This window comes from Prionailurus viverrinus, unplaced genomic scaffold (genome assembly GCF_022837055.1).
Source record: "Prionailurus viverrinus isolate Anna unplaced genomic scaffold, UM_Priviv_1.0 scaffold_38, whole genome shotgun sequence".
NCBI lineage: Eukaryota > Metazoa > Chordata > Mammalia > Carnivora > Felidae > Prionailurus > Prionailurus viverrinus.
The window spans coordinates 1656101-1681696 of NW_025927606.1; the positions used below are offsets into that span (position 1 = coordinate 1656101).

General features: G+C 60.8%; 2 protein-coding genes and 1 long non-coding RNA gene across 3 annotated transcripts in view; 2 read left to right on the forward strand and 1 right to left on the reverse strand.

The window, feature by feature from the left end:
• LOC125158779 (uncharacterized) overlaps window positions 1-8703 on the reverse strand; it is a 256916-nt gene extending 248213 nt beyond the window's left edge. Inside the window, exon 1 of the long non-coding RNA XR_007149488.1 lies at window positions 8637-8703. This is a non-coding gene — a long non-coding RNA (uncharacterized LOC125158779). The remainder of the gene's footprint in view (window positions 1-8636) is intronic.
• Window positions 7977-9030, forward strand: LOC125158777 (putative uncharacterized protein C1orf229). Its single transcript, XM_047846155.1, has 2 exons — window positions 7977-8048; window positions 8499-9030. The coding sequence occupies exons 1-2, from the start codon at window positions 8035-8037 to the stop codon at window positions 8926-8928; spliced, it is 444 nt and encodes a 147-aa protein (XP_047702111.1). The 5' UTR covers window positions 7977-8034; the 3' UTR covers window positions 8929-9030.
• A 1497-nt stretch (window positions 9031-10527) lies between these two features.
• Window positions 10528-14583, forward strand: FOXF1 (forkhead box F1). The gene is made up of 2 exons (XM_047846148.1): window positions 10528-11567; window positions 13009-14583. Exons 1-2 carry the CDS (start codon window positions 10583-10585, stop codon window positions 13167-13169), a joined length of 1146 nt encoding a protein of 381 aa, XP_047702104.1. The 5' UTR covers window positions 10528-10582; the 3' UTR covers window positions 13170-14583.
• The last annotated feature ends 11013 nt before the right edge of the window (window positions 14584-25596 follow it).

A 25596-nucleotide genomic window follows, 5' to 3' on the forward strand; every position in this document is an offset into this window, starting at 1 on the left:
TCGGGTGAAGGAGGTCTGCAGGCGGGCGCGGGAGGCAGGAGAAACCGACGCTGGAGGAGGGAGGGCAGCGCTCTGGAATCTCCCCTGGGAAAGATCTGGTGCCTGGGCCGGTCGGGACCCCACTCAGAGGAATCCCCTGGAGGTCCGCTCCTGGGGGGAGGGACCCCTTGGCGTCCCAAGACCTGAGCGGGGGCCGCTCCCTTGTCAGCCTCGCCCCAAGTCCTCTGCCCGGATTTCGTGCCTGCACACCCTGGAGGAAGCGGTCTAGGGGCTAAATGGGCCCCTACCGCCAGCAAGACGGCCGCCCTGGCAGGGCGCTCAGACTGGGCGCCCTCAGTGCCGGGAAGCGGGGGTGGGGGGGCCGCTGCAGGAGGCAAGGGGGTTTGCCCCCTCCTTGCCTGGGGGTGGGGGCGGTTACAGGGCAGGGATCCCAAGGCGGGAGGCTGTTCTTTTGCTGTTTGGGGTGGTAGAAAGTGGGGGTGGTGACGGTCTCCCCTCTTCTTCCAGATTGGCCCATGGAGCCCAAAGTTGGGACCCCATACGTGCCCTCAGGGGAGGGAGGGAGGGGTCCTTTAATCAATGCCACATTTACGGAGCCCTCACTGTTTGCCTGTGCTGTGCCTTGCTTTCCCGTCTGTGAGATGGGCTCCACGGCCGCATCTCCTCAGCACGGCGCTGGTAAACAGTAGGTGCTCAGCGGTTTCTCTGCTCTTCCCACTGAGTCTCCCCTGGGGGGGAGATACCTTATTCTCACCACCATGCAAATGTAGAAGGGGGCTGGAGAAGTTAAGAAACCCCCCTGAGGTCACACCGGTGGCTGGCTCGGCAGGGAGGCGGGGCTGCGACCCAGATCTCCAGCCACTAGACTGCCGCACCCTGAGGGCAGGGAGCCCCTGAGGGGCCTGCTGACTGCAGAGAGTGATGACGGTGTGGGGAGGGACCCCCCTGAGACCTCATCACCGCTGTGGGTCAGAAAATCGGCCCCCAGCCCTCAAAGGGCCAGAGGCAGCTCCCCTCCAACCCGATGCTCTTCTCCCCAAGTGGGTGCCAGGATCCCCGTGCACACTGCCCGGTGGGGCCCGTTTCAGTGATGGCAAAACGGAGCCGGCAGGAGGAGGAACCCGTCCAGCCACGTGGGCTCACTCCCCACTTTGTGTCCACTCCACCAAGTCTCTGGTTCTGTCCAGCCACGTCCCCAGGCTGGGGCCCCACAGCCTTTGGGGACCTCCACGATAAGGGGACAAGGAATCTCGACCCCCTACTTCCCAAACACCAGGGAGGAGGGAGCAGGGGTGCTCCCACTAATAAGGACCATGGATCTAGTCTTCTCAACTGCTGTCCCTGGTCCTGCTCTGCAGGTGAGGAGGCCCTAAGCACAGAGACGAAGGCCACCAGCACCCTCATCACACAGCAGCGGACCCAAGTCTCAATCAGGCAGGACTCGTACTCCCAACAGCTCTCTCTGCCTTGGTTCGCATTCAGGGGGCCCCTCACCTCACCCCCAGACCCCGCCAGGGCCCTTCCAGGCTTTCTCGTCTGGTCCTCAGCCAGCTCTGTGGATGGGCACTGACCTCATCCGCTCTCAACACGAAGACAGACACTGAGGCACCCAGAGATTAAATCATTTGCGGAGGTTGTCTGTTCTGTTCACCTGCGGCCGTCTCCAAACGGCCCAGGGACCCCAAAAGGGCCCCCCAAACGACCCTCCCCACTGTCCTGGGAAAGCCCCATTCCAGGGCTAAAGGGAATGAGGTCTGTGACCCGCTCCCAGGAAAACCGGACGACGAAAAGAAACTTCCATGCCCTGTGGCCACTGACCGAGTGCAGGGAGCCCCGGAGAGAAGGGTGCCCCAGCCTCTCGCCCTCCCTCCCTCCCCATCTCTCTCCCTCTTACACAACACTCCTCACTGCCTTCTGCGGCTCCCTGCTTGACCCCCCGAAGGCCCAGGGCCACTGTGTTCTAGATGCCCCGCTCCCTAAGCAGAATCCGTCCGTCCACCTGAGTTCCATTTCTCTCTCTCAACCTTGGCTTTGCTCTCAGTCTGTTCCTGTCTCTCTCCATGTGTGAACCGATTCTCCCGCAATCGGAATGTCTCTTGAAGTCTTGCTCTGTGTCTCTGACTCCAGGTGTCTCTGGGTTCTGATGACCACATGTCCTCGGGCCCTTCTCTGAGGAGGGGAGGGTGTCCATGTGTCCCGGGCAACTGCACCTCCCTGCTCTACGTGCCGAGGCCAGGCTGCCCGGCACCCCGTACCCCACGCGGCTCTGACTGCCCCGGGGACCCTTCGTGCAGGCAGCAGGCCCAGGAGAGCCCTGTGCCTTCCATGCGCGCCCACGCGCAGACCTCTCCAGGGTCCCCGTGCCAGCAGAGTTACAACCCGGCTGGGACAAAAGGACCCGGCCAGACCGCGGGGGATGCATGCGCGGAAGGAGGGCGTCACCTCCTTTTTCTCAGCAAGCCTGGGCTGTGGCCGAGCCCTCAGGCTGGTGAAGCCCCTTCCCTCCCCCGTCCCTCCTTTCCAGGCGGTGCCGCTGCTGGGCCCATTTTGTCGTCTCCCTAAAAATAATGCTTGTCTTCACCACTGCCGATGCCCCGAGTGGGGACGCACAGAGCACCAGCAGCTGTGGTGGAGGCCGACAGGCAGGCACGTTCTGAGGGCTCTCTGGCGGCTTTCTGGGAGCAGACGGGGCTGCTTTGGATTAAGGAGCACATCTGAGCACTGTCTCCCTTCGTCTCCCCACCTGGCCTGGCCCCCAGTGCCTCGACCTCATTCTTCTGACGCCCCCTTCCCCACTGGCTGTGCTGCGTGGTGTCTGAGCACTCCCTAAATCCTGAGAAAATACAAAATACCTGGCTCTTGAAATTTAATTTATATTCTCCTCTGGGTTGTCTGTCTGTCTGTCTGGTTTTGGAAACTCACACAGAATTCATTTGCGTCCTCCCACCGCACTGCCCCTCCCGTCTCAGGAGGACCGAGCTCTGCCGGGAGCCAAAGCCCCTTCCTCTCTGCTGCACCGTCTGGCTTCGGTCTGCCCCCTTCCGTGTGGGTCCTCTGTTGGAAAACTAAGCCTGGGAGGCACCCCGTCCCCCTCCCGCGGGCGCACACACGCACGCACGCGTGGGAAGGAGAGTCTTCGCCCCCTCTTCCTGAGCACGGCTGCCCAGCAGCCAGGGAGGCCTCTGTGGGGAGACCAGAGCTGCCGGCAGGCCAGGCATCCAGAACAGAAGCCCCAGGACGCTCCGCGACCCGGGAGCCGGCTCTGCTTCAGGGCGCAGCCTGCACTGCTGATGCCAGAAAACCCCCAACAATCTCGCAGGGAACAGAGCCGCCAATTCCTGGGCGTCAGTGTTGTCAAATACCTCACCGAGGGACGTCATGGAAAACGCGCTCTGGGCTCAAGTGCCCACACTGGGGCAAGCTCAAGGCCGTGGCCCCAGGCCTCAGACTGTTTTCTTCTTCTTCTTCTCTTGACCAAAATGTGAGCGTCGGGGAGCGTTCTGTGCGTCCCAACTCAGGGGGAAAACTACCCGCCAGGGTTGGGTGTGCCGACCCTCCCCACGGCTGCTCCCCCGGCACGGCCCTGGTGGTCCCCGTGGGTGGGGCTCCCAGGCCCCAGCTGAGTGGGGGCCAGAGGGCACTGGCACTCTCTCCTCCTCACCTTGGGGTCACCGAGAAGAGAACGACGCTTCTCGGAGGCGGAGGCGGGGCCCGGAATCAGGCTCGCTGCTCACCTGAGAGCAACACAGGGCGCGCTGGCGGGGTTGGGAGTTTGGACGCGCAGAGATGGGAACAGGTAGGGGAGAGCACCCCAGAACGAGGTGAGCACTGCGATCAGATCAGCTTTCCCGGTGGCCCCAGCACGCCCCGGGGAACTGGGGCTCCCGTGATTCAGGGCCCCCCTTCCAGGGAGCCTTCCACACGGCCCTGAGCCCACAGCCTCTCGTGACCAACACAGAGGCACCTCGTCCCCACACCTCCATCCGCCCACCCTTGCCAGGAAGGTCACTCTGTGGTCAGAAGAATAACGCAGGAGGGTCACTTCGCTCCCCTGGGACCTGAGCCGAAAAGAGACTCCCCTTCCAGAGTTACCGCTTTGCTTTGCGAGCCAGCGACTGGCCCGGGCACACAGGCCTCGACGGTGCTGGTGGTGTGGTCACCGCAGCTTCGTTCTGCGCGTGAGCTCTCGCTCGGACCCCGCCACGTCCTTCCGTTCACGCTGCCTGGGTCTCCCGGGCACGTGCCACACCAACCCCTCTCCAACGATGGTCTGGAGACGTTTTACGTGTTCGTGTCCACGACCCATGAGACCATACACACACACCCCGCAGCAGTCTGTGAAATTCTGTATCGCAGGGTCCAGAGAGCCTACAAAATTCCGTGTCCGGAACCCATTGGATTGTGTGCACGCCCCGGACTGGTGTGTGTGTGTGTGTGTGTGTGTGTGTGTGTGTGTGTGTGTAATGTGCTGTGTCATACACATCTTGTAATCGTCTGTGTGCGGAACGGCTCACGGCGTAGTCGAATACTCTATGCGTGTAACGAGCGAGCGCTGTTGACTGAATCTTACGGCCCTCCTTACACGGGAAGCTACTGCACCACGCTCACATCCTGTGACGTTGGGACGGGAAACAAGTTACACGTGCAGCCCTCACCCTGTTCTGTGCACACAGACCTTATGCCATACACCTGCCTGGCACCACAGTGCCCAGAGGACACGTCTCCGTGGGCCTCCTCTTACCCTACTCCCTCTCTATGTCTCGCGGGTTTTTTTTTCCCCTTTTTCAGTAAACTCTGTGCCCAACGTGGGGCTCCAACTTGCGACCCCGAGATCAAGAGCCACGTACTCCACCGGCTGAGGCAGCCAGATGCCCCTACTTCCTGTGGGTTTTTTTTTTTTTTTTTTTTGCCTCCTGGACAATATCCTGCATATTGGCACGCTACGTGTGCACATCCAGCATCTGCGGAGAAATAGCCCACGTATTTGGGGCACAAATCATCCTATAAGGCAGGGAAGTGGGGGTGCCTCTCTCCTGACCCTCACATTTCTCCCCACAGTCCCCAACCCCAGGGCCACATTTTCACCCACATACCCCACCACTGCCCCCTCGGGCCTCCCTACTGACTCTCCCAGGCCAGGCAGCTTTCCTGACTGCCCAGCGCCCACCTCGGGCCTGGGGTCCAGCCTGCCCTACCTTGTGTCGCCTTTGGACATCATCCGGAAGGGGTTCGAGGGAGCAGGGATGAGGGAGGCTCGGGGGCCCCACGCTAATGCAGAGCAGGGGTAGTGGGGGACAGGGCGGCTGCCCTCTCGGTGGGTGGTCGGCTGCCGCCTTCGCCCCTGCCCCCTCCCGCTCAGCAGGCCCGGCACAATCCGAGCTGGATCTGGTTCCCTGCTCGGGTTACGGCGCACTCTCACCCCCCGGGCGGCTTCACTTAGCAATTAGCCAGTAAAAATACCTTGGGCTTGGGGAGTGGGACACAGCACAGGCGTGTCTGTTTTTACACTCCCCCCCCCCCAATTTAAGATTCCTGGGGCCAAAGCTGGGGTGCAGATTTGATTTGGGATGGAGGGGGTGTCTTTCTGGATCTTTAAGCTAACTAAGAGCAAAATGCTGCACTCACCCCTGTCTGTATTTCCTCCCCCTGTCCCATGGGCGCTGGGGGTTCTGTTTCTGTCTCTATGACAGCCTATGTCTATGACTGCCCAATGCACACCACAGCCCTGAGAAATAGCGGCCATTATTTGTGCCCCTTTTTAGATGAAAAACCTACACCTCGTGATGATTACATCTAATAATACTGTTTCACATTTGAAAACGATATGCAACATACTTGAACGTTGCTAAGAAAGTAGGTCTTAAATGCTCTCACCACACAAAAGAAATGGTAACTATGTGACAGAATAGAGGCCGCCACTAATGCCCCTGCGTGATCATTTTGCAACACATAAATGTATCAAATCAACACATTGTACACTTTAACTTTACACAATGTTATGTGTCAGTTACAGCTCAATAAAGCCCTTAAAAACCAACTGATCAACCAACAACCACCTCCTCCCAAAAGAAACTAAGGCATAAATAGTTTAGGCAACATCCCTACATGGTGAATGCTGTATTGGAATGTGGCCCACGATCATCCCCGGTCATCCCCCGTGTACAGGCAGAGAGAGGGTCTCTCTGCCTTTCCCGCTGCAGACCCTTGCCCTGTGGCCTGGGGCTTAATTCCTGGTTCTGTGGTCAGACCTGGATTTGCAGCTGGGCTCTGCAGGATGACCCAGGACTCAGAATAACCTGGCGGGACGGGGGGAACCTCTCTAAAGGGAGGGATAACGTGGAGCTGGTAGCGGCTTCTGTGAAGGTTAAACAGGTATCTTTGAGGCATTTAAGCTGGGTCCTGGGTTCATGGGTGGGAGGTCGTGGGTTCATGGATAGGCTCCAGGTGTTTGGTGGGACCTTGAACATCATTCTATGAATGTCACTGGTATGTGCCTTTTGGAGCGGGGGAGGGTGGATAGGATACAGTTTTCAATAGTTTGTCAAAGGGATTCACAGCCCTTAGGAAGGTTAAGAACATCCAAGGGGGTGTTTATAAGGTTGGGATCAGCACCTGGAGAGAGCCAGCGGTTGAGAAGTCCTGATGTTATCACTGTGTCGGTGACAGCTGCTACTCTCTTGTCATCACCAGTTTCCCAACTGGTCCCTGTGCCTGTGCGCCTGGGAAGCAGGGGCCGTGGGGCCACAGAAGCATTTCTAAATTCATTCTCTCCACTCTTGGCCTGCACTGAGGCGGCGGGAGGGTCAAATGCAGTGATGGTCTGTCTTGGGGGGTAGAGAGAAAAGATGGAGAGGTGTTCTCCTGGCAGCGCTGGCTGATCCAGGCCAGGGCCTTAGTGGGCCTGTTTCCCCACGCCAAAGCGCAAGGTCAAGCGAGGCTTCTCCCGCCAACGTAAGAGTTGAGAGGCTAGTCTCCGGGGCATACAGAAAAGCCTTCCTTGCTATGGATGTGGTTTTCCCTACAACTGGGGGGTCCCCTCCAAATTACAGAGCTGGGGGCTCATTTCATCTGCCTTCTTTCCCACACCCCCACCTTTGCCTCCCTCCTGGGTGGAGATTAGGGAGAGCCTCCATCTGCAACATTCCTGAGGATCCCGCCACCGGCCCCCTCTCCCTGGGCAAGGTAACCGCTGAGCTTTCCCTGCAGAGTCCAGTTTGCTGTCAGAGTCTGAGGGGTAAGTGGAGGCCAGGTGGGGCCCCAACTCCACACTTCCTCCCCAGGAAGGCATAAGCTCCCCTACCCCAAAACACCCCCAGAGCCCCCGGAGGAGCCACTAAAAGATCTTGATTTGCAGGAGGGAGGAAATGATCGACGGGTTTGGCCAAAGATGGCATCTGCAGCCCCCTCCCAACTGGAGAGCACCCGGGAGGGAAGGGGCTAGTGGAAAAAGTGTCCCCCGATTTCAAGTTCTATAGACCCCCCTCTTTGAAGGCGCCCCATCAGCAAAACAGAGGCGTTACTATTGTTTTCTGGGAGCCGCTGGGTTCGCGCTGGCTGCACCCCTAGCTGGCTGGGGAGTGTGACAGCCTCCCCCACCGGCCTCTCTGCTGAAAGCCAGATGTTCTCCCAGCAGCTGGCGGTAGCGACCCCTTCTTGGGAACTTCCCTCCCCGCACCGCTAGGGCCTCCTAGCCTGCGGCTGCTGTTTGGTCCAAAAAAAAAAGAAAGAAAGAAAGAAAGAAAGAAACAAAGAGAAAAAGAAAAGAAAAAGAGAAAGAAAAAAGAAAAGAAATGAAAAGGAAAGAAAAGAAATTTGATGGAGAGAGGGCCAGAGACAATTAAGAACGCGTGTGCATGCTAATGGAGGGGCTGCGCGAGCCACTGCGGGTGAACACGCGGCTGGCTGTGCGTGGGCAAATGCGCAGCGTAGGGGTGCGTGCACTTAACGGAAAGTGTGTCCTCTGCGGTGGGCAGGCCTGTGCGTTGGTGCGAGGGTTGGGGCGCCCGAGCTGTGCGAGGGGTGTTGGATGCCCAGATGTACCGGAGGCGGTGAGGGATGCTCAGGGTGCCCGTGGCCTGTGGATGTCGGCCGGGCTGAGTTCAGCGGGGGTGGGTCTGCCTGTGCGCGCCCACCTGCGCGGAGATAACAACCACACACAACGTGGTCACGTCCCCCACACCCTTCCCCTAGGCCGGGGAGCCGGGCGGAGACGCAGCACGGAGAAGGGGACTCTCTCCTCTCCCGCAGCGCCACTCGGCCTGGGAAGGCGGGGACCGCGGGGCACGCTGCGCCTGCGAGCCCCCAGCTCCTCGCACGGAGGTGCCAGGCGCCCCGAAGGCGACGAGGAGGCGTCTACGGCCGAGGCTGAAGGCGTCTGAGCGAGGGGGGGGGGGAACAGCGGGGGACAAGGAAGCCAGAGGAACCCGAGAGGACGGCGGGCTTTGAAAAGCGCCGCGGGGCGGGCGCACTCCGAGCCCGGCATCTGTCTTTGGCCCCAGCTCCCGCCGAGGCGAGGCATCCAGGCTCCTGGCGACGACCCGCGAAAAAACACCCCTCACCTCCCTCCTCTCGGCCCAGGGCCCCGACTGGAGAGGCTGGGCTCGGCGCCCCGCAGTCAGCGCGCGAACAGCACTCACCTGGGTCCCCGCTTGCCGTGTGCTGCGCCCAGCTCCTGCGCGGTCCCAGGCTCGGCGCCACTGTTCCCCACCGCCCCCCCTCCGCCCCCGGCCGCCCCCACCAGCCCCAGCCCCCACCCCGGGACTGCGAGGGACAGCGTGCGAGCGAGCCCCGTGCGGCGGACAGCCTGGCGCGAGAGGGCCGCCAGGGCCTGTGCTCCCCGCCCGCGCGCAGACTGCCTTCCGGAACCTGGCCTGGCGCGCAGTGTCAGAGGCCCCGCGGCGGCGGCAGGCCGACCCACAGGGGCATTAGGCCAACTCCCCCCCGCGCACGCGGAATTCTCTATTATTATTAAAGAATCCCCCAGAACGTGTTTACGTTGAGCCGTATAAACTTCCTGCCAGGGCCTTTACCATCTAGGAGAAATCGGAACCTGTTCTTGGAAAGCGGGGAACACCGACGCTGCGGGGCCAACCAGGCGGATTTTCAGCGTGTGCGTGTGTGGGAGGGGGTCCCCTAGGAAGCGTGTGGGTTCAGACTGGAACTTGGCTAGCGTACGCGTGAGCGAGAGTAGGTGCGAATTTCAAGCCCCGTGGGCCTGGTGTGTGTGTGCGCGCGCGCGAGCGAGCGCGTTCCTTGGGCGCGCACATGCCTGAGCAAGGTGTGCGTGAGTGGGCACTCACGAATGGGTGTGAGTTTGCACGTCCGGAATCCTCATTTCCAGGGTTTGCACGTGCACCAGTGTACGCACGCGTGTGCCTGAGTGCGTGGATGAGAAATGAGCGGGGCCGCTTTTTCCGGAAAGCCTGTGCGGTTTTGGTCCCCGCAGGCCCGGCAGCTCTCACTCGCTCCGGCCCGGCCCGCGGCGCCTGAGACAAAGCGGCCGCGACCCGCCCTGCGCTTTCGTTTTCCGCCCGCGCTCGGCTCCCGCGGCTGCCCGCCTGCTCGCGCGCTTCTGGGCGAGTCCAAAAAGTCCCGGGCGCAGCGCAGTCCTTCCCGGGGCGGGGAGAGCGGGTAGGCGGGCCCTCACGGGAACGGACGCCCGCTGGCCGCGGGGACCCGTGGCCGAGCCGGCTGCGCCCGCGGTGGCCACGGCCTGGTGCCCGCTGCCGCCGCCGCAGTCTGCGATCTGCCGCCGGGCTGTACGCGTCGGGAAAGGCCCCGGGTGCCCGCGCCTCGGGGCCGGGAAGGCGAGGGGGGGGGGGGGAGGGGGGTTGCTGCGCGCAGCGGGGCCGAGCCGCGGGGCCGAGGACGCATTAACACTTGCTCGCCAGGTTGGTGGAGGCGGGGCGGTTCTGCCGGCGGCCCCCGGGCGGCGAGGGTGGGGGCCCTTTAAGCGCCCACCAACGCGGGGCTCGGAGGGGGGCAGGGAGGGGAGGGAACTCCTGGAGGGTCTCGGTCCGGCCCGCGGGACGCCGCGGAGAGAAGATGCAGTGAGGGCGGCCTGGCTGGAGCCGTGGAGCCGAGCGCCACGGGTGGCGGGGGCCGGGAGCTGCTCCCCGCGGGGGCGCACGGCCGCAGGCCCCCGGAGGTGGTGCCTCCCCCCAAAACACGGGCCGGGAGGGGGCTTCCTCGCGGCCTCTGCCGGGGCTGCGGCAAAGAGGCTGCCCTCAGCCTCCGCTCGGCTCCTTCCCTAGTGGGAGGGCGAGAGGGAAAGAGGGAGGAGAGAGAGGGGGGGGAGGAGGGAGCTGGAGAGAGGGGGGCCCCGCGCCAACCGCCGGCGGATCCAGCCGCTCCTCGGGGAGGACGGGCGGGCGGGCGGCCGGGGGAGGGCGCGCCGAGGCCCGCTCCGGAGCAGTGGCCGCGGATGACGGCAGAGGCGCAGCCAGCCCCGCGCGCGCAGCCCCCTCCCCCTCGCCCTCCTCCCCCCCCTCCTCTTCCTCCTCCTCCTCCTCCTCCTCCTCCCGGCTCGTCGGCGGCGCAGAGCAGCGGCGGCAGCGGCGGCGGCGGCAGCAGCAGCCACCCGATGTCTTCGGCGCCCGAGAAGCAGCAGCCACCGCACGGCGGCGGCGGCGGCGGCGGCGGGGGCGGCGGCGGCGGCGCGGCCATGGACCCCGCGTCGTCCGGCCCGTCCAAGGCCAAGAAGACCAACGCCGGCATCCGGCGCCCCGAGAAGCCGCCCTACTCGTACATCGCGCTCATCGTCATGGCCATCCAGAGCTCGCCCACCAAGCGCCTGACGCTCAGCGAGATCTACCAGTTCCTGCAGAGTCGCTTCCCCTTCTTCCGCGGCTCCTACCAGGGCTGGAAGAACTCGGTGCGCCACAACCTCTCGCTCAACGAGTGCTTCATCAAGCTGCCCAAGGGCCTGGGGCGGCCCGGCAAGGGCCACTACTGGACCATCGACCCGGCCAGCGAGTTCATGTTCGAGGAGGGCTCCTTTCGGCGGCGGCCGCGCGGCTTCCGAAGGAAATGCCAGGCGCTCAAACCCATGTACAGCATGATGAACGGGCTGGGCTTCAACCACCTCCCGGACACCTACGGCTTCCAGAGCTCCGCGGGCGGCCTCTCGTGCCCGCCCAACAGCCTGGCGCTGGAGGGCGGCCTGGGCATGATGAACGGCCACTTGCCGGGCAACGTGGACGGCATGGCCTTGCCCAGCCACTCGGTGCCACACCTGCCCGCCAACGGCGGCCACTCGTACATGGGCAGCTGTGGCGGTGCCGCGGCCGGTGAGTACCCGCACCACGACAGCTCCGTGCCGGCCTCCCCGCTGCTGCCTGCGGCCGCCGGCGGGGTCATGGAGCCGCACGCAGTCTACTCGGGCTCCACGGCCGCCTGGCCGCCCTCAGCCTCTGCCGCGCTCAACAGCGGCGCCTCCTACATCAAGCAGCAGCCCCTGTCCCCCTGCAACCCCACGGCCAACCCCCTGTCCGGCAGCCTCTCCACGCACTCCCTGGACCAGCCGTATCTACACCAGAACAGTCACAACGCCCCAGCCGAGCTGCAAGGTGAGTGGGGGGACCAGGGCTGTCCCGGTCCCGGGGGCCTCCGACATCCATCGGCGCGCTGCTCCCGAGAGCAGGCGCCCAAACCGCCGACCGCCCCGGGCGAGAATTCTCGGCCACTTCTGCGGGGTGCCGGCCCCGGTGCTTGGGGGAGGCAGCGGCTCGCCAAGCTACGTCTTGGCCGGACCTCCCCCACTTTGAGGGGTGAGCGCAGGGGGGAGGGCAATTTGGGCCACGATAATTGTTGCTTCTCGCTTTCGGTTCCAACTCCCCACTGCTGGTAGCCCCCAGCCTGGCCAAGTAGGCCCCTTCCTCGCCAAAAAAGACTCAGACCCCGATGTTTTACATCCCTTTGGGTCCTCAGCCCCCTCACACACCTCAGCAAGTTCCCAGGATGTGGAGCGGGAGCCCGGCCCTGGCCGCCCAGCTCCGTAGTCCCCACCGGAAAGCTGCCTGGGCCGAGAGGGACAGTTAGGCCCCAAGCTGCCTGGGCCGGGTGTTTAGAGGCCCAGCACGCTGGGCTCCTGGGGAACCAGGCCTGGCCTTGGGAATGTCGGGTTGGGGCACATTTTGTGGTGACAGAGGCGCACAGGGGCTGTGGCCAGGCCCAGACCAAGTTAGAGGTGCAGGCCCCACAGACTCTTTGTTTCAGAGCTCCGGGCTTTCTGTTCCCCAGATACCCTCCTCCTCACCCCTCCAAGGAGGACGCCTCCAAGGGGGAACAGCTTCCCGCCCGGCACCCTCCTCTGGCACCCGCCAGCCTCCCTGGGTCTGGTTCTGGAAAGGGCTCGGAGGAGCTACGCGGGGCCTGTCAGGGCTCAGCTGTCAGCCGCCCGAGGGAGGCAGGAGCCAGCCTGGAGGCTGGAGGGCCACCCCTCTGCGGGGATCGCCCTGCTTCAGACTCCCACTCTGGCTGCCTCTCTTCACCCTGGGGCGGGGGGAGGCGGGGGGCCCTTCTCCAAGGGGCTCTTCCCCTGGAGAAGCCTCCCGTCGTCGTCATGTACCAGGGCCTCGCAGCCTTTGGGGTTGGGAGGCGGGTGCCCCGGCACCGGGCACGGGCCTTGGGCTGGCCCTGGAGGTGGAGGCCAGGCTGTCCTTGCGGCCTCCTGGCCCGCGGCGGCCCCCTCACCCCTTCCCCTGTGGCCTCAGGAAGCCCCAGCCCCGGACTTGGTGACGGAGGCGGAGGAGGCCCAGGCCGCGGCACCCAGGAAACAGTGCTTGTCACTGGGGTCCCGGGATCTCCTGCTGGAGCACAGAGCCCGGCCCGAACCCCCGGGCCACCCGAACCCGCCTGAGGCCAGAGCTCTGGGACTCTGGCACCTCGGTGGGGCGTAGGGAGGCAGTGGGCCCCCCGCGCCCGGGGCCTGGAGGTGGCCTTCTCCTCCTGGAGCCCTGGGCCCCATCCTAACGCTGTGCTCCCTGCTCTCCTGTCCCTCCTCCGCAGGCATCCCGAGGTATCACTCCCAGTCGCCTGGCATGTGTGACCGCAAGGAGTTCGTCTTCTCCTTCAACACCATGGCGCCCTCGTCCATGCACTCGGCGGGCAGCGGCTCCTACTACCACCAGCAGGTCACCTACCAAGACATCAAGCCCTGCGTGATGTGAGACCACAGCCCGCGGGGCCCTCTGGGCACGGGCGGCCTGGCCCGGGGACCCGGAACCCGTCGCAGAAACTGCTCTATTCTTGAGGTATAACCGTACGCAGAAGACAAGGGTCTGACCCCTCCCCACCCGGATTATTTGGAAAGGAGTCCCCAAGGCAAAGGAAGAGCCAGCTCGGCGGCACCCACTCCCTCAAAAAATTAACAAGTGGTGGCTGAGGGGCCTGGTCTGACTGCAGCTGTTGGTAAATAAAAATCTATTTTTGAACCAGTTGAAGCCGGCTGAGAAGGTGCTGTGCTGGGGGAAACCCTCGACACCCAAACAAGAAAGCAGCTGAGGTCTCTCCCCGCCTTCCCTCCAGCGGCGAAGGTGGGGGAAGGCTTTCGGAAGAAAGGCAAACATGTGAGACCATCATTATCAAATACTTTTATATTTTGGTTGAGTATTTATCTTTTTACTTTTACTTTTTTTTTTTTTTTTTTGGAAAGAATGTCTTAGAACACACAAGTCTCCTCTCAGAGCCGTGTTTCCAGGGGTGGGGGGGGGGGGCAAGAAATCACGTCTCCCTCCCCATCTCAGAAGCCCTCTGGCGACCGCAGGTGGACCTTGGCGCGGACTTGCATTTCTGAAGCCACTGTTCTTCGTACAAAAGGAAACCAGAAGGAGCCCCGACGACGACGACGCAGGGATCGGCTCCGTCCCCTCCGCCCTCCTCTGCCTTCTCTACAGTCCTCTTGGTTTTGCCTCGAGTTGCATTTCGACTTTTTCGGCGGGGGTTTTTCTCATGAGACCCGACTGTCTCCTGATCTCTACGATCTCTACTGTACTGCGTGCCCCGTGGGAGCGCGAGGGGAGCCTGGCACGGCGCGGGGGCAGGGAAGGCCGGTGAGCGCACGGATTCAGGATCGCGGTGACACAGGAAGGTTAAGGCACTTTTTAAACTATAGCAAAAGGCTCATTCTGTTATTTATTCTTCTCTTTTCCCTGACAATCGAAACACCGCATAGGCTCCTCCGTTTATCAGTATTAATGGTGTAACTTTGTTGGCAATATTTGCCGCATAGAATTTTTTTTTTTTAGAGACCCATTGTAAATTTGAAACAAAGTCCGATCTGTGTAAAAACAAATTTCCATATGTTTATATAAATATATATATAAAATGAAGGACTACCCCTCCTTTTTTTTTTTTTTTTTTTTTTTTTTTTTTTTTTTTTAGTATTATGGCTGCTGGGGTGCAGCATTTGTGACCGTATTTTAAATTTCCTTCTGCACTGTAGAAAATGACAATTTGAGGATGTTTTGCCTTTTGTGTATTTTTTTCCTAAAAAAAGAACAAAAATAAAAATGTGTAACATTTGTACATGGCCTTTAACATTGTATCAACCAGAAATAAAATCGCATGAGTATTTTATCGGGATTGGGATTGTAGAATATCTTCCAAACCCCAAAATCTACCCAGAAACCAGCCTGGAACCTCTAGACTTGTTTTGTATTTAAAATATGGGGGATTCTGAATACTTTTTCCCCCCTTTTCTCTCTCTCTGTCTCTTTTCTCTTCCTCCTCTTTCCATCCTTCACTTCACATTGAAATGAAATCTGGACACGAGGAGCTATTTCTCTTGGCTTCTGTTTTTAAGGAGAGCCTCTGCCGCTCTCAATGTCATTTCTCGTTTTAAAGAAATAACCAAATGTTGAAAGAAAAACTGTACTCTTCTTTCTTCCCCCAGGGAAAACCACATATATAAAAGTAGAACTGCGATATGTTGGCTTTTGTTTTTTCACCTTCTTTTGCCACCAAAGGGAGTTTTACTGCGAGTGTCAGACTTTAATGGTCCCCTAGTCAGGCTGTTATAAATTGTGAGGCAACTTTAAGGCTTTTCGTGGGGCTTGTGTTGTTGTTTTTGTCTTGGTTGGTGTTCCACACTTGGTTTTCCCCAACTGAGAAGTGAGTAAAATTTAAGCCAGAAAAGGGCCATTGCTGGGAGAGCAAGGTGACCAACATTTCCATTCGTGAACATTCCCCCTCGAGTCACTGGGGGGTGGGGAACACTGTTTAAAAACCTGTGTCTCCAGCCGACCACCCTCTTTCCACTGCCGTCCCTGCCCACCTAAGAAAACAAACATAATAAAGTCCCATTGTCGGGCGGCCATGCCAGGACCCACCGCAGTTTCTGCGCGTCGTGGGGTCGCGAGCCTCTGAACCTGGTTCTTCTCAAATTTGACATTTTGGACGTGACGGTAATTTCTCCAGTGCTCGGTTACATCAAAATTATCAAACTCGCCCAGGCAATTAATGTCCCAAACGAACCGCTGTCTATAAAGTGAGATAAAGGGTACAGGAAAAGGCCGGCGACTTCACCCTGGGGCTCTGGTGGGCCGGAGCGTCGGGGGCCGGGGGTCTCCCTGGCGGCACAGCCCTCTGTCTCCAGCTCGCGCCTGGCCCTGCGCTGCGGGAGTGGGTGCCTGGTGAGCAGAGGAGGCACGGTCCTCCTGGGCTGGAGGCCACTGGGGCAGCCACCGGTGCCCGAGAAAACGAGGCCCGGCCGGAGAAAATCCCCCGGGCCTCCAGCGCAGGAATGTTGGGCTGCGTTCACATCCAGGCAACTTCCCCAGGCGAGAAAGGGTCTCGTCCTCCCTCCCGCGCTGCTCCGCGGAGGCTGCGCCCCAATTAGGACCAGGGCTCCGGGAAGCGGGGCTGATTAGGAGAAACCCAATGCCAGCCCAGCCAGCGAGCTCCCCAGTCTCCGGCCGTGGCTCCAGCCTCCGCGCCCACTCATGTGGTCCCTTGGTGCGCCAGAGACCTCATGCGCGCCGGCTGTGCTTGGCTTTGGCGCCTCTGGGCCAGAGGCCGGGGCGGAGGTGAGCCCCGCTTCCTGCTCACCTCCCCGAGGACACCTGTGTCTCTACAGGCCCTCCCAGCGCTCCCACGACCCGACCCGGACTGGCTGCGGGGGAGGCGCGCAGAGGGGACTGTGCAGGAAAACCGGCCAGGGAGCCCCAGGATGGGGCCTGGCCTCTGTCTCCCAGTCTGACCAGGGGCCTGGGGGTGAGAGAAAAGCCTTCCCAGCGAGGAGATCCCAGCCCAGAAAGGGCCTGAACACTGCAGCAAAACTGTCTCCAGACCCATGTTCGAGACTGCACACCGCCCTGCTGCTACAGGTGACTCACAGAACGGGCTTGCTTGGCATGTGCCCCCCCCCCCCGCCCCCGCAGGGCCCATTTCAGCCCCGATGTGCACAGGGGCCACGGAGCTCCCACGTGCACCCCCACAAAAGCGTGCGTACGCAGGTTACAATCTTAAACTGCAAAGGCGTTTCCGAGCCGGGTGTCAAACCACCCCCGCTGTGCATGTAAACAGCCTCCTGGGTAGAATTAATCCAGACGCCCGTGAGCATACCTCAGGGGGGCGGTCCTGGACCCTAAGTGCATGAGTTCCCCCCAATATCAAAACACCTGGACGTGGAGAGGGGCCAGGGATTACGCCATAATGTTTCTGTTTGTGGGTCACACATCGCAGGGACTCCAGGGTTCTGCTGGGGGTGGGGGGGCTGGCGTCCTGGGCGCGCCCAACAGCCTCCTGGCGGCCCGGTCCCAGGCAGCAGGAAACTGCAGGCCCAGCCGGGCAGGCGTCACCCCATCCCTGGAGCTCGCCTCTGATCCACATCTGGGCCCCCCAGCCTGAAGGCACTCAGGTATGCACTTCTGATGGGGGAAGGTGCCTGGCCCACCAAAGCCCATCCGTCCCAGTTTTCTCTTCCCTTTGGGGCTGGACAGCTGGGGACAAGGAGGGGGTGGTCCACAAGGGCCTGGCTCCCCAGGCTTCCAGGCTCCCAGCAGCCATCAGGCATCCCAGAGGGAGCGGACAGAGAGAGCTAGAGTCCCTGTTCTGCCACCATCTAACCCGGGCAAGGTGCATCGCCTCTGAGCCTCAGTTTCCTTATCTGTCCTCATGACCCGTGAAGGGCAGTGGTTGATGAGATGATGGTCTTCGGGAGCAAGCGGAATGACCTCGCTCTGTGGTGCCCAGACGGGAGTGACCACGAGACCCACGCGTGGCTTACCCTGCTTCCTAGAGATCCAGGGGGGCAGGTGGGGGTGGGTGCCGCTCAAGATGCAAGGGCCCTCTGCTCAGGGGTTCCCATCGAGCACTCCGTTCGGGAACCGCTGAGCTCCCCATCTTCTAGCACGCGCCCCAGCACGGACTGTCCGCCCTTCCCACGGAGGACCTCCTAACCTCCAGGCCAGAAGACCCCTGAGCCCTGCGACCGCATTTCTGATGGTGACTCTGAGTGTGGAACCGCCCTCATCAGAAACACTTGGGGTGTCTGCTGAAACCACAGATCGGCGGGTCGGCGGGGGGTGGGCTGACACCCACTCGATTCGACTCTCTGGAGGCAGGACCCAGGATTTTCACAGATTTCCAGGGGGTCCTGGCGAGTGCCGAGTCTGAGAGTCTCCTCTAGTGTCTCTGGGCTCCTGAGAAAAGCCTCGGTGAGGTCGGCTCAGAGTGGCCTCTGCTGCCCCCTCCTGCCCCGCGAAGGCAGCGGCTCTGAGCACCAGCAGCGGTGAGGGCCGAGGGCCGAGGGCCCACGGAGGGAAGGGGAGCCCGGGCAAGCAACCCCCTTCCCACACGCGCCTGGTCCTTCTTGGGGTTCCCTTAGGGAGGTCCTAGGACGACTCCTGCCTTGCACAGCAGAAACCGGTCAGGGGGCTTGCTCCAGACCCTGCTGACAACAGCTGGAATCTGGACTCAGACGCAAAGCCCATGTCCCTAAAGCACCGTGCTCCATGGCTCCCGGGCACCCACTTTCCTCCAGCCACCAGCCTGGTGAAAAGGGGCGAGTTGAAGTGCGGTCCATAAGCAGCCTCTGCTGGGGTCTCGGGACACCCCGTGCCTGGCACCGGGGGTGTGGGTCATGCGGATGGGGTGGGGGGAGACTGGCCCAGCAGCACCAGCTCACATCTCTGACATCCAGCTCCCTTCTGGTGTAACAGACTTGGATCTCATGGGTTTCCACCCCACACCCCCCACGGCAGCCCCCTTCACTTCCCTGGCCCCCTGCGCTTCTCCGCTCTGCTTCTGGAATCTTCTGGGCTGTTTCAAGGAGGGAGGTCTTTGCTGGCTGTCTCCGGCAGAGAAGCCTTGCCCACTCATGAAGGGACACGGCTGGATTTCAGGACTGAGGCAAACCACAGGCCTTTCCCAACGTTGACGCGTGTGCTCCAGGGATGGGGACGTCTACAGGTGTGACAGGAAGACCACCACAGACACTGGGCACCTGCGTGTGTCTGCCCTCGCCTGGGACTAGATTCAGTGGCACCTACACCCCGGTCATCACGGGTCTGCAGCACCAGGACCCTTGGGGTTGCGTCGACATCCCGGGGAGATGCCACCAAGGCCGGGGCACCCCTGGGCCCCGAGCGGAGGCAGGAAGCCCCCACTGTGAGCACAGTCGGCGAGGGGCCCGCTCCAACTCTCAGAGTGTAGGCTTTCTGCGTGGTTGTGCAGCGAAGGTGTAGGCCACACCCGGTGGCCTCGGGACAGTGGTCTGGGGAGAGACAGTGACAAGCCTCTCCCAGCATCTTATTAAAACTATCACGCCATGGCGGGTGCAGGGACCACGTGTCCTCCCGTGTCTGGGGCTTATGGCCACAGAGAAGCGAGCCAGGTCCTCAGATACCCTCTGAAAAAGGGTAAAGACGCGTCTGTATTGGGAAATCCCCCCAAAGCAAGCCATGCAGCAGCACACGTCTCTGGGCCCTGCTGCAATCCCACGTGGTCACGGCTCACGTGCAGCAGGGAGGGCTGGGCCATCTCTGTCCGAACGGCCGGAGGCCTGGCGAGGGGGTTCCGGTTAGCTTTCCAGGGGTCTTCGCCAGGGTGCCTTCCCCAGGGGGAGGGTCAGGGGACCCTCCTCGGAGAGGAGAGGCGGCCGCCGGCCCCAGGAAGCGACCCCGACCGTTTCTCCACGGGGCGGCAGCGCCACCTGCCGTTCACCGCGCGGAGTCTGTGTTGGGACAGCAGCCGGCAAACCCACGGAAACCGATGCCACCAGATCGTGGACAGCAGACGTGCCCCCATGAACCCGATTTCGAGGAGTCAGGCCCTTTGATCTGTGTTAAGGGAGGAAAGGGCCAAACTAAACCAAGGAGGTCTCTTCCTAATCACAGGAGTTGTTTAAAACCAACCAACCTTGGAAAGGTAAAAAATAGGGAGCCAACGCCGCCTCAAACCCTACCCCGAGACAGCTGTGCCGGTCCCGAGAGAGGGCCCTGTACGCACAGACCCCAGGGCTCCTGAGAAGCAGATGGCGAAGGCTGTAGCCGAGAGGGCGGGAGTCAGAGGGCCCGAGTTCAAGTCCCGACGCTCCCTCTTCCCGTGAGTGCCGGCAGGCGCTTCTGCTCCCGGGGCCTCGGCCTCCCCACCCGTGTGGCGGGGGTGCTGGTAGGACCAAGTCTCTCGAAGCCCTGGTGGGCAGCTTAGGTGAACTAAAGGCCGTGCAGAGCTTCCGGTGACGGAGAGGGAAGGCGCGTCACCTGAGAAGGCACAGCTGCGCCACGTCAGAGCTGCACTCGCTGCCAGTCCCGTGTGCCCGGCTTCACCACCACACGCCTCAACCACCAAGTCATCTCTCTGGGGTCCCCCCCGGGGCCCTGCTGGTGGCCAAAAGGGGATCCAGCAGCGTGTCCCCAGGGGACGGGTCCGGCCTCGCCCTGTCTCCCCCACACGGGAACGGGGAGCCTAAGGGTACACGCCTCGTGGGGTCCTTCCGAGGGCTGAACAAGTTAACCCGCCCTCTGAGGAGGGGAGGCGTGTGTGGTTTGCTCAGAACCCGGCACTTGGGGCCTGAGTTTATTGCTTCCAAACCATCCACAGTGCAAAGCGTCCACATTACATGGTCACAGGTCAGCTCCCATTTTAACCTTTGTGATTTAGGGACACCGAAAACAAAGGGCTCCATCCACAGGAAGGAATCCTGGCCCGCCAGAGGCACGGAGTGTGCGCCTGTCTGCAAGGCCGTCCAGGCGGTCTCTGGTGAGAACCCAGATGACGACAGAGACCGGCCAAGTGGCTGGGGCCCCCGGGGGCCGGGGGGTCCAGAGGGGCTTTGCCGCACACCAGCAACGGGCCGCCGCTGCCCCCTCGCCTACCAATGCCGCGAGGCACGGGCGACTCCAGGCAGCAGAGGCCGCGCTGGCTCGGCGCCCATCACACCAGGGGCTCGCCACAGGTGGGGGGAGCTGCTTAGTGACGCGCAGACGGGCTCCGAGGGCAGCAGGAAGTCTGGACACAGAGCCACGGCACCCGGGCCCGCACGCTTCCGGACTGAGCAGGCCTCCGGCATGCGGCGGGGAGATCACACCTCCCCCGCTCCCCTTCTGGAAAACGCCTCGGGTGACCAGGTGAAGACGGGCCACAGGCACGGAAGACGCACAGAGGGCGCTGGCGTAGTCTGTGATCAGTGCCTAAGACTCCACCTCACGACCGACCAGCGGGGGGCTGAGAGCAGGTGGATTGCGGTCTGTGAACAGGGGCCCCCCCAGAAGCGGTAGTGAGGACTTAGTGAAATTCGGCATTCGCTTATCCACGCATGTAACTTGTGTTTACAGATTTTACCTTCGATGACACGTGTGAATACGTAGAATCTATATACGAATAGCACAATACGAACATTATACAACTGATTACTCCGAACAGCAGATCACCCTCCAAACCTGAAGCGGCAAAAATCCCCCGTCTCGTTCCCGCCTGCGATTTGGGCAGGGCTCAGCGGAGCGCCCGTCTCTGCCCCAGGAGACGACAGCTGAGTCGGCGCATCTGGGGCCAAGGGACCCCCCTTCCAAGGTGGTGCTCCCGCAAGGCTGGTGAGGGGGTGAGGTCAGTTCCTCTCCGTGTGGGCCTCGCCCTGCGCAGCCGGGGGCTTCCTCACCACGTGGTGGCTGGGCCCCGACAGCCGGTGCCGGCCTCCTCCTGCAAGCTGGCGGTCACTCCTGCCACAGCCTATTAACCACGCTGTCCCAAAGCCTGGACTCAAGGGACGGACACAACGGACACTTCTCTCAATAGGAGGAGTGTCGGAAAAACTCGGGGCCACGTTTTACAACTTTCACGGCATTTAAAACAGCCCAATATGGGGCTCCTGGCTGGCTCAGTCGGTAGAGCGTGTGACTCTCGAAATTGTGGTTGTGAGTTCAAGCCCCATGCTGGGGGTAGAGATTACTTTTAAAAAATCCTAAAAAAAAAAAAAAAAAAAAAAAAAAAAAGATAAAAAAGCCCCATCGATTTGAGCCATCACTAGAGGGCAAGGACAGCAGACGATATAAGCCAGTCTAGGTGAGGATGCTGTCCCCTCCCTCAGCTGGGAGAGAAGAGGGGGAAGGGGGGCAGGTAGGCAGCAGCCATTAAAGAACGACCTTGGGAAGTGACTGTATCTTCACCTACCCAGTAACCTCCTCCTCTTGCTTTTGTCTGGGGCTGTGTGTAGGGTTTCTTTCGAGGCTTCCCTTGGGACCCTGCCGCCTTCAAAAATTGTTTTTGAAAATGACTAGAGTCCTTAAGTTTTAGGACTATTTGGGACACTGGTTGGATTAGACTCAGATAAAGGGGAAGGGAGTTTAGCAATCCCTATTGCTGCTGGGGGCCGGGGGTGTGAGAACCAGAATAAACATTTTGGAAACCGAGTCAGGTGCAAGCCAGGCGCTTCCTGGGGCTGCGGGGTAAGGCAGACGAGAACACTGCTCCCCGGGAAGATTAGAGGTGGCAGAGGGGAGGGAAGGAATCCTCACTTGCGCTCCACTGTCTCGTGCCCAGTAAGATCATCCGGCCCTGGCCGCTGGTGTGCAGGGGGAGGTCTGCCGTGGTGCGAGCGCAGACGGAGCGGCGGGCCCCCGGGCGGACCAGCCCTGGACCTGGTTAGCGTTCTCTCTGCTCTCCCCTGACGTGTCTTCCCCTCTCCAGCGTCCCGTCGCCTGTGCTGGCTCCTCGGGCGCATCTGTCCTCAGCCCTCTTACCTGCGGTCCTGTGTCGTCACAGGTCTCCTTCCCCTTATGTGGTGTCTGGGGTGAGGCGTGTGCGGGTCACGGGATGACAAGCACCGAGGGGCCACGTAAGGCCCCGGGAGGGTGGGCAGGCCCCTCCTCCTGAGGGCTGGCAGGGCGGGCCGCTGCCCAGCAACCGGGGCACAAGCCGCACTGTCCTAGCGACTTCCCTTCCCCTTTTTAGAAGTAGGACGAAGCTGGGCGTCCGTCCCCAAACATCACCGAAAGGCAAAGAATCTTCTGTTTTATCAACTCCGCTTGGGGGCAGCTGGACTCACGGGCTTTCGAGCATTTAAGAGGCCGTCTGGCAGCCTTACAAAAGCTACTCCTACTCAATACGCATGGGTTGATCTTGCACTTGGAGGAGTACTCCTCAGAGAGCTCCCGGCGGACGGCGCGTCTGGACCCTGTACGAACCAGGACCCGACACCCCAACGGGGAGCAGAGGAGTAGGTTCCTCCCTCCACTCAGGGTCTGTCTCTTAGGACGCCCCCCCCCCCCATCCCGACACTACGGGTGGGAGAGCACACTCTCTTGAATTACCCTCGGATTCTCTCGCGTTTCCTCCCACATTTACATCTCCGACTGGCCTGGGGCTCCCTCGGCAGGGAGGTGCGCCTCGAAACCGCATATCCTACGCGAGTCCTCCCTCCCTCTGCAGTTACTCTCTCGCTGCGGATTCCCACCTGCTTCAGAACTTTCTGTTCCGCTGCACTGCTACGCGGACTCCGTGCTGCTCCCCTCTCCTCCCCTCCCCTGCCGGGCGCCATCAGGGACAGGATATCTCACCAGGGGGAGAACTCTCTTTATACTACTGAACCCCGCAGCTATAGCACACAGCGTGACCTTTTACTCAGACCTCTCCTCTTTCTTTCAGGAACCTTTTAGAATCTCGTCCATCCGGGCACTGGACGGCTCATTAGGTGTGTGCCAAGCACTTCAGTTTTGCTGCTGCTGCTGCTGCTGCATCGAAAGGCGTTCAGGAAGTCACGGTCACTGTGGGGGAAGGCCACGGATTTACACGCTTCCGTTGGTTTCGCCTTTGAAGCCTTTCTCCAGGCGAAGTCAAATCTTTCTTCGGCTAAAGAACATTTCGGTTTATTTCTCCCACTGTTTCGTACTTCCCTCCCCTGTTCCCTCTGCACTGGTGTCAGGAGAGTCCCGTGCCTTAACCTTCCGGCTCGTGTGTGCATCTATTCTGACCTTAGTTGGGCTAAGCTTATGATGTTTTCATTGCTAAGAACCGTTTCTTGTTTTTTTTTTCCCTTACCGGCTTGCGGGTTGTATCTATCATCTATCTATCTGTCTATTTAAAAGAGGGTTCACGCCCAGGGAGGAGCCCAGCTTGGAGCCTGAACTCAACACCCTGAGATCAAGACCTGAGCTGAGGTCAAGAATCAGACGCTTCACTGACCGCGACACCCAGGGACCCCCAGTTTATTCTTTTAACGGCTAAGACGGCTCTCGAACCACCTTCTGATTCCCGTGCTGGCGGTTGTGCAAGGGCTGGATGCCGTTTCGAGATGCCGACCATCCGCAGACCACCGGGGCCTCGGGCACACGTCATCTGTGGCGGCCCCCTCTGCTGGAGGGCGCACGTGCGGCTACCCTGAGCGGGGGCTCCTCAGGCGCCCGGCCACAGCCCCTTCTCCTATCCTCCTGCCTTTTTGCTGGAGGACTTTCTCCTCCGGGTCACGTCTTCCAGCACAAAATTCAATGCTAAACCAGGTGTCTGTGCTTTTAAGAGACATCTTTACCTGTCTCACTTGAGAGCAGAGCAGAAAAGGGCAAAAACTGACTCGACTTTTTCAAAGGAGCGTGGAAACCGTTTCCTCAGATCTCCCAGAATGGAGCAGGTGCTGCCTGGGACCCGCTTGCTTCTCGGAGTGTATCTGTCCTTCACACCTCACCTGTCAGGTCCCTCCACGTGGAGACAGCCTTCCAAAGGCCCTGTGTGCATCTCTTTATTCACCTGAAGTGGATCTCAAACGGGAGGGACTGTTTCCAGGTCAATGATCTGGTCATCTGGAGGCTGGGGTGGGGCCTGGCCATGGCTTCTCAGGCCGAGGAACATAGGTCGCGCGTGCCTTCCTCTGTTCCAGGGGGAAGCCCGTAAGCCAGGGCCAGACCACACGACAGCCGGCCGCCTCTGGGGCAGAAAGAGCTGCTTCTCCCGGGCCTTTCTAGCTGCTGTGCCCAACGCCCCTCACAAAGGTGCTCTCCGGCAAGCTCAGTGTCGCTGCCACCCTGCCTGCTTCCACTGGTCTCAGCATCCAGGACTGTCGCCTGGGATGGCTCCTGGGACGGCTCTAGGGCCGTCGCCACCATCACTGATACCCGAGACTCGGGAACAAGACGCTGGGACACTGAGCACCCGCCTTATACTCTGAGTGCCCTTCCTGGTGGCCCTGAGAGACTGGCACTCCCAGGCCTGCCCACAGCAAGAGGAGGAGAAAAGGAGTGTAGGCTGGTACGTTCAGGGTGCTTCTATCTCAGGCACTTGGGTCTTGGGTTTTGCTTGTACTGATCTATTTCCCACAAATATAAAAATGGTGAACTCACTTGGATTATCTGCATTTCAACATATCTGGATTATTCTGGATGCAACGGACAGAGAAGCCAAGCAAGCCGGCCTAACTGGGAGGGATGATGCCATAGCCCAAGGCAGGCTGGTGTCCAATTGCTGTGATCAGGCACGTTCCTCCCCCAGCCCACCGCCCCCCCACCCCCACCCCCCGTTGGCTCTGACGCACCCATGCCCGTATCCCATGTTTCCCAGGCTGCGTATCCACCGGCTGTCCTCACGGCTGGGACACAGCACGGGGCGAATAGGACAGCCACACGCTCAGCTCCTGGTCTCCTGGAGCACTGGTCTAATGGTGACAGATCGACGACAACAAAGTCCACGAGGACTAAACGAGAATATGTCAAATACAGGGAAAATTTATGGAAAAAAGACAGGAGAAACAAGGCAGAAAAGCAAAACAAAAAACCGTGAGGAGTCAGACGACCAGACTGCTGCTCTGGGTGAGGGGGTCAGGTTCAGCCTCTAACATCTGAGCCGGGCGCTGGGTGACGAAGCAAAAGGCAGCCACAAGGGTGGGGTGGGCGGTACAGGTGGGAAGAGAGAGCCCAGAAGATCTTTCCGCCCTTCGTTTGATTCCTGACGCCTTGGGAAAGAAGCCTACATTTACTGAACAATCTCAGGGCAGGCTTTTCCGACGTCTCCACAGTATTTTCCTTGTGAAGCCAATGAGAAAGTGCTTTGGCGAGGGAGACCGAGTGCCTCAAGGTTTTCTTGAAAGCACACGCAAGCCAGGCCCTCCTGAGGTGTAACAATGTGCTTGCAACGCGCCCAGTACGACCTGCTGGTGAAAAAAACTAAAATTTC

Excerpts from the sequence above, each read along its gene's own strand:
- FOXF1 (XM_047846148.1), top strand. The coding sequence starts at position 10,583 with ATGTCTTCGGCGCCCGAGAAGCAGCAGCCACCGCACGGCGGCGGCGGC. Across the intron at positions 11,568-13,008 it reads CGCCCCAGCCGAGCTGCAAG|GCATCCCGAGGTATCACTCC; the intron begins GTGAGTGGGGGG and ends CCTCCTCCGCAG.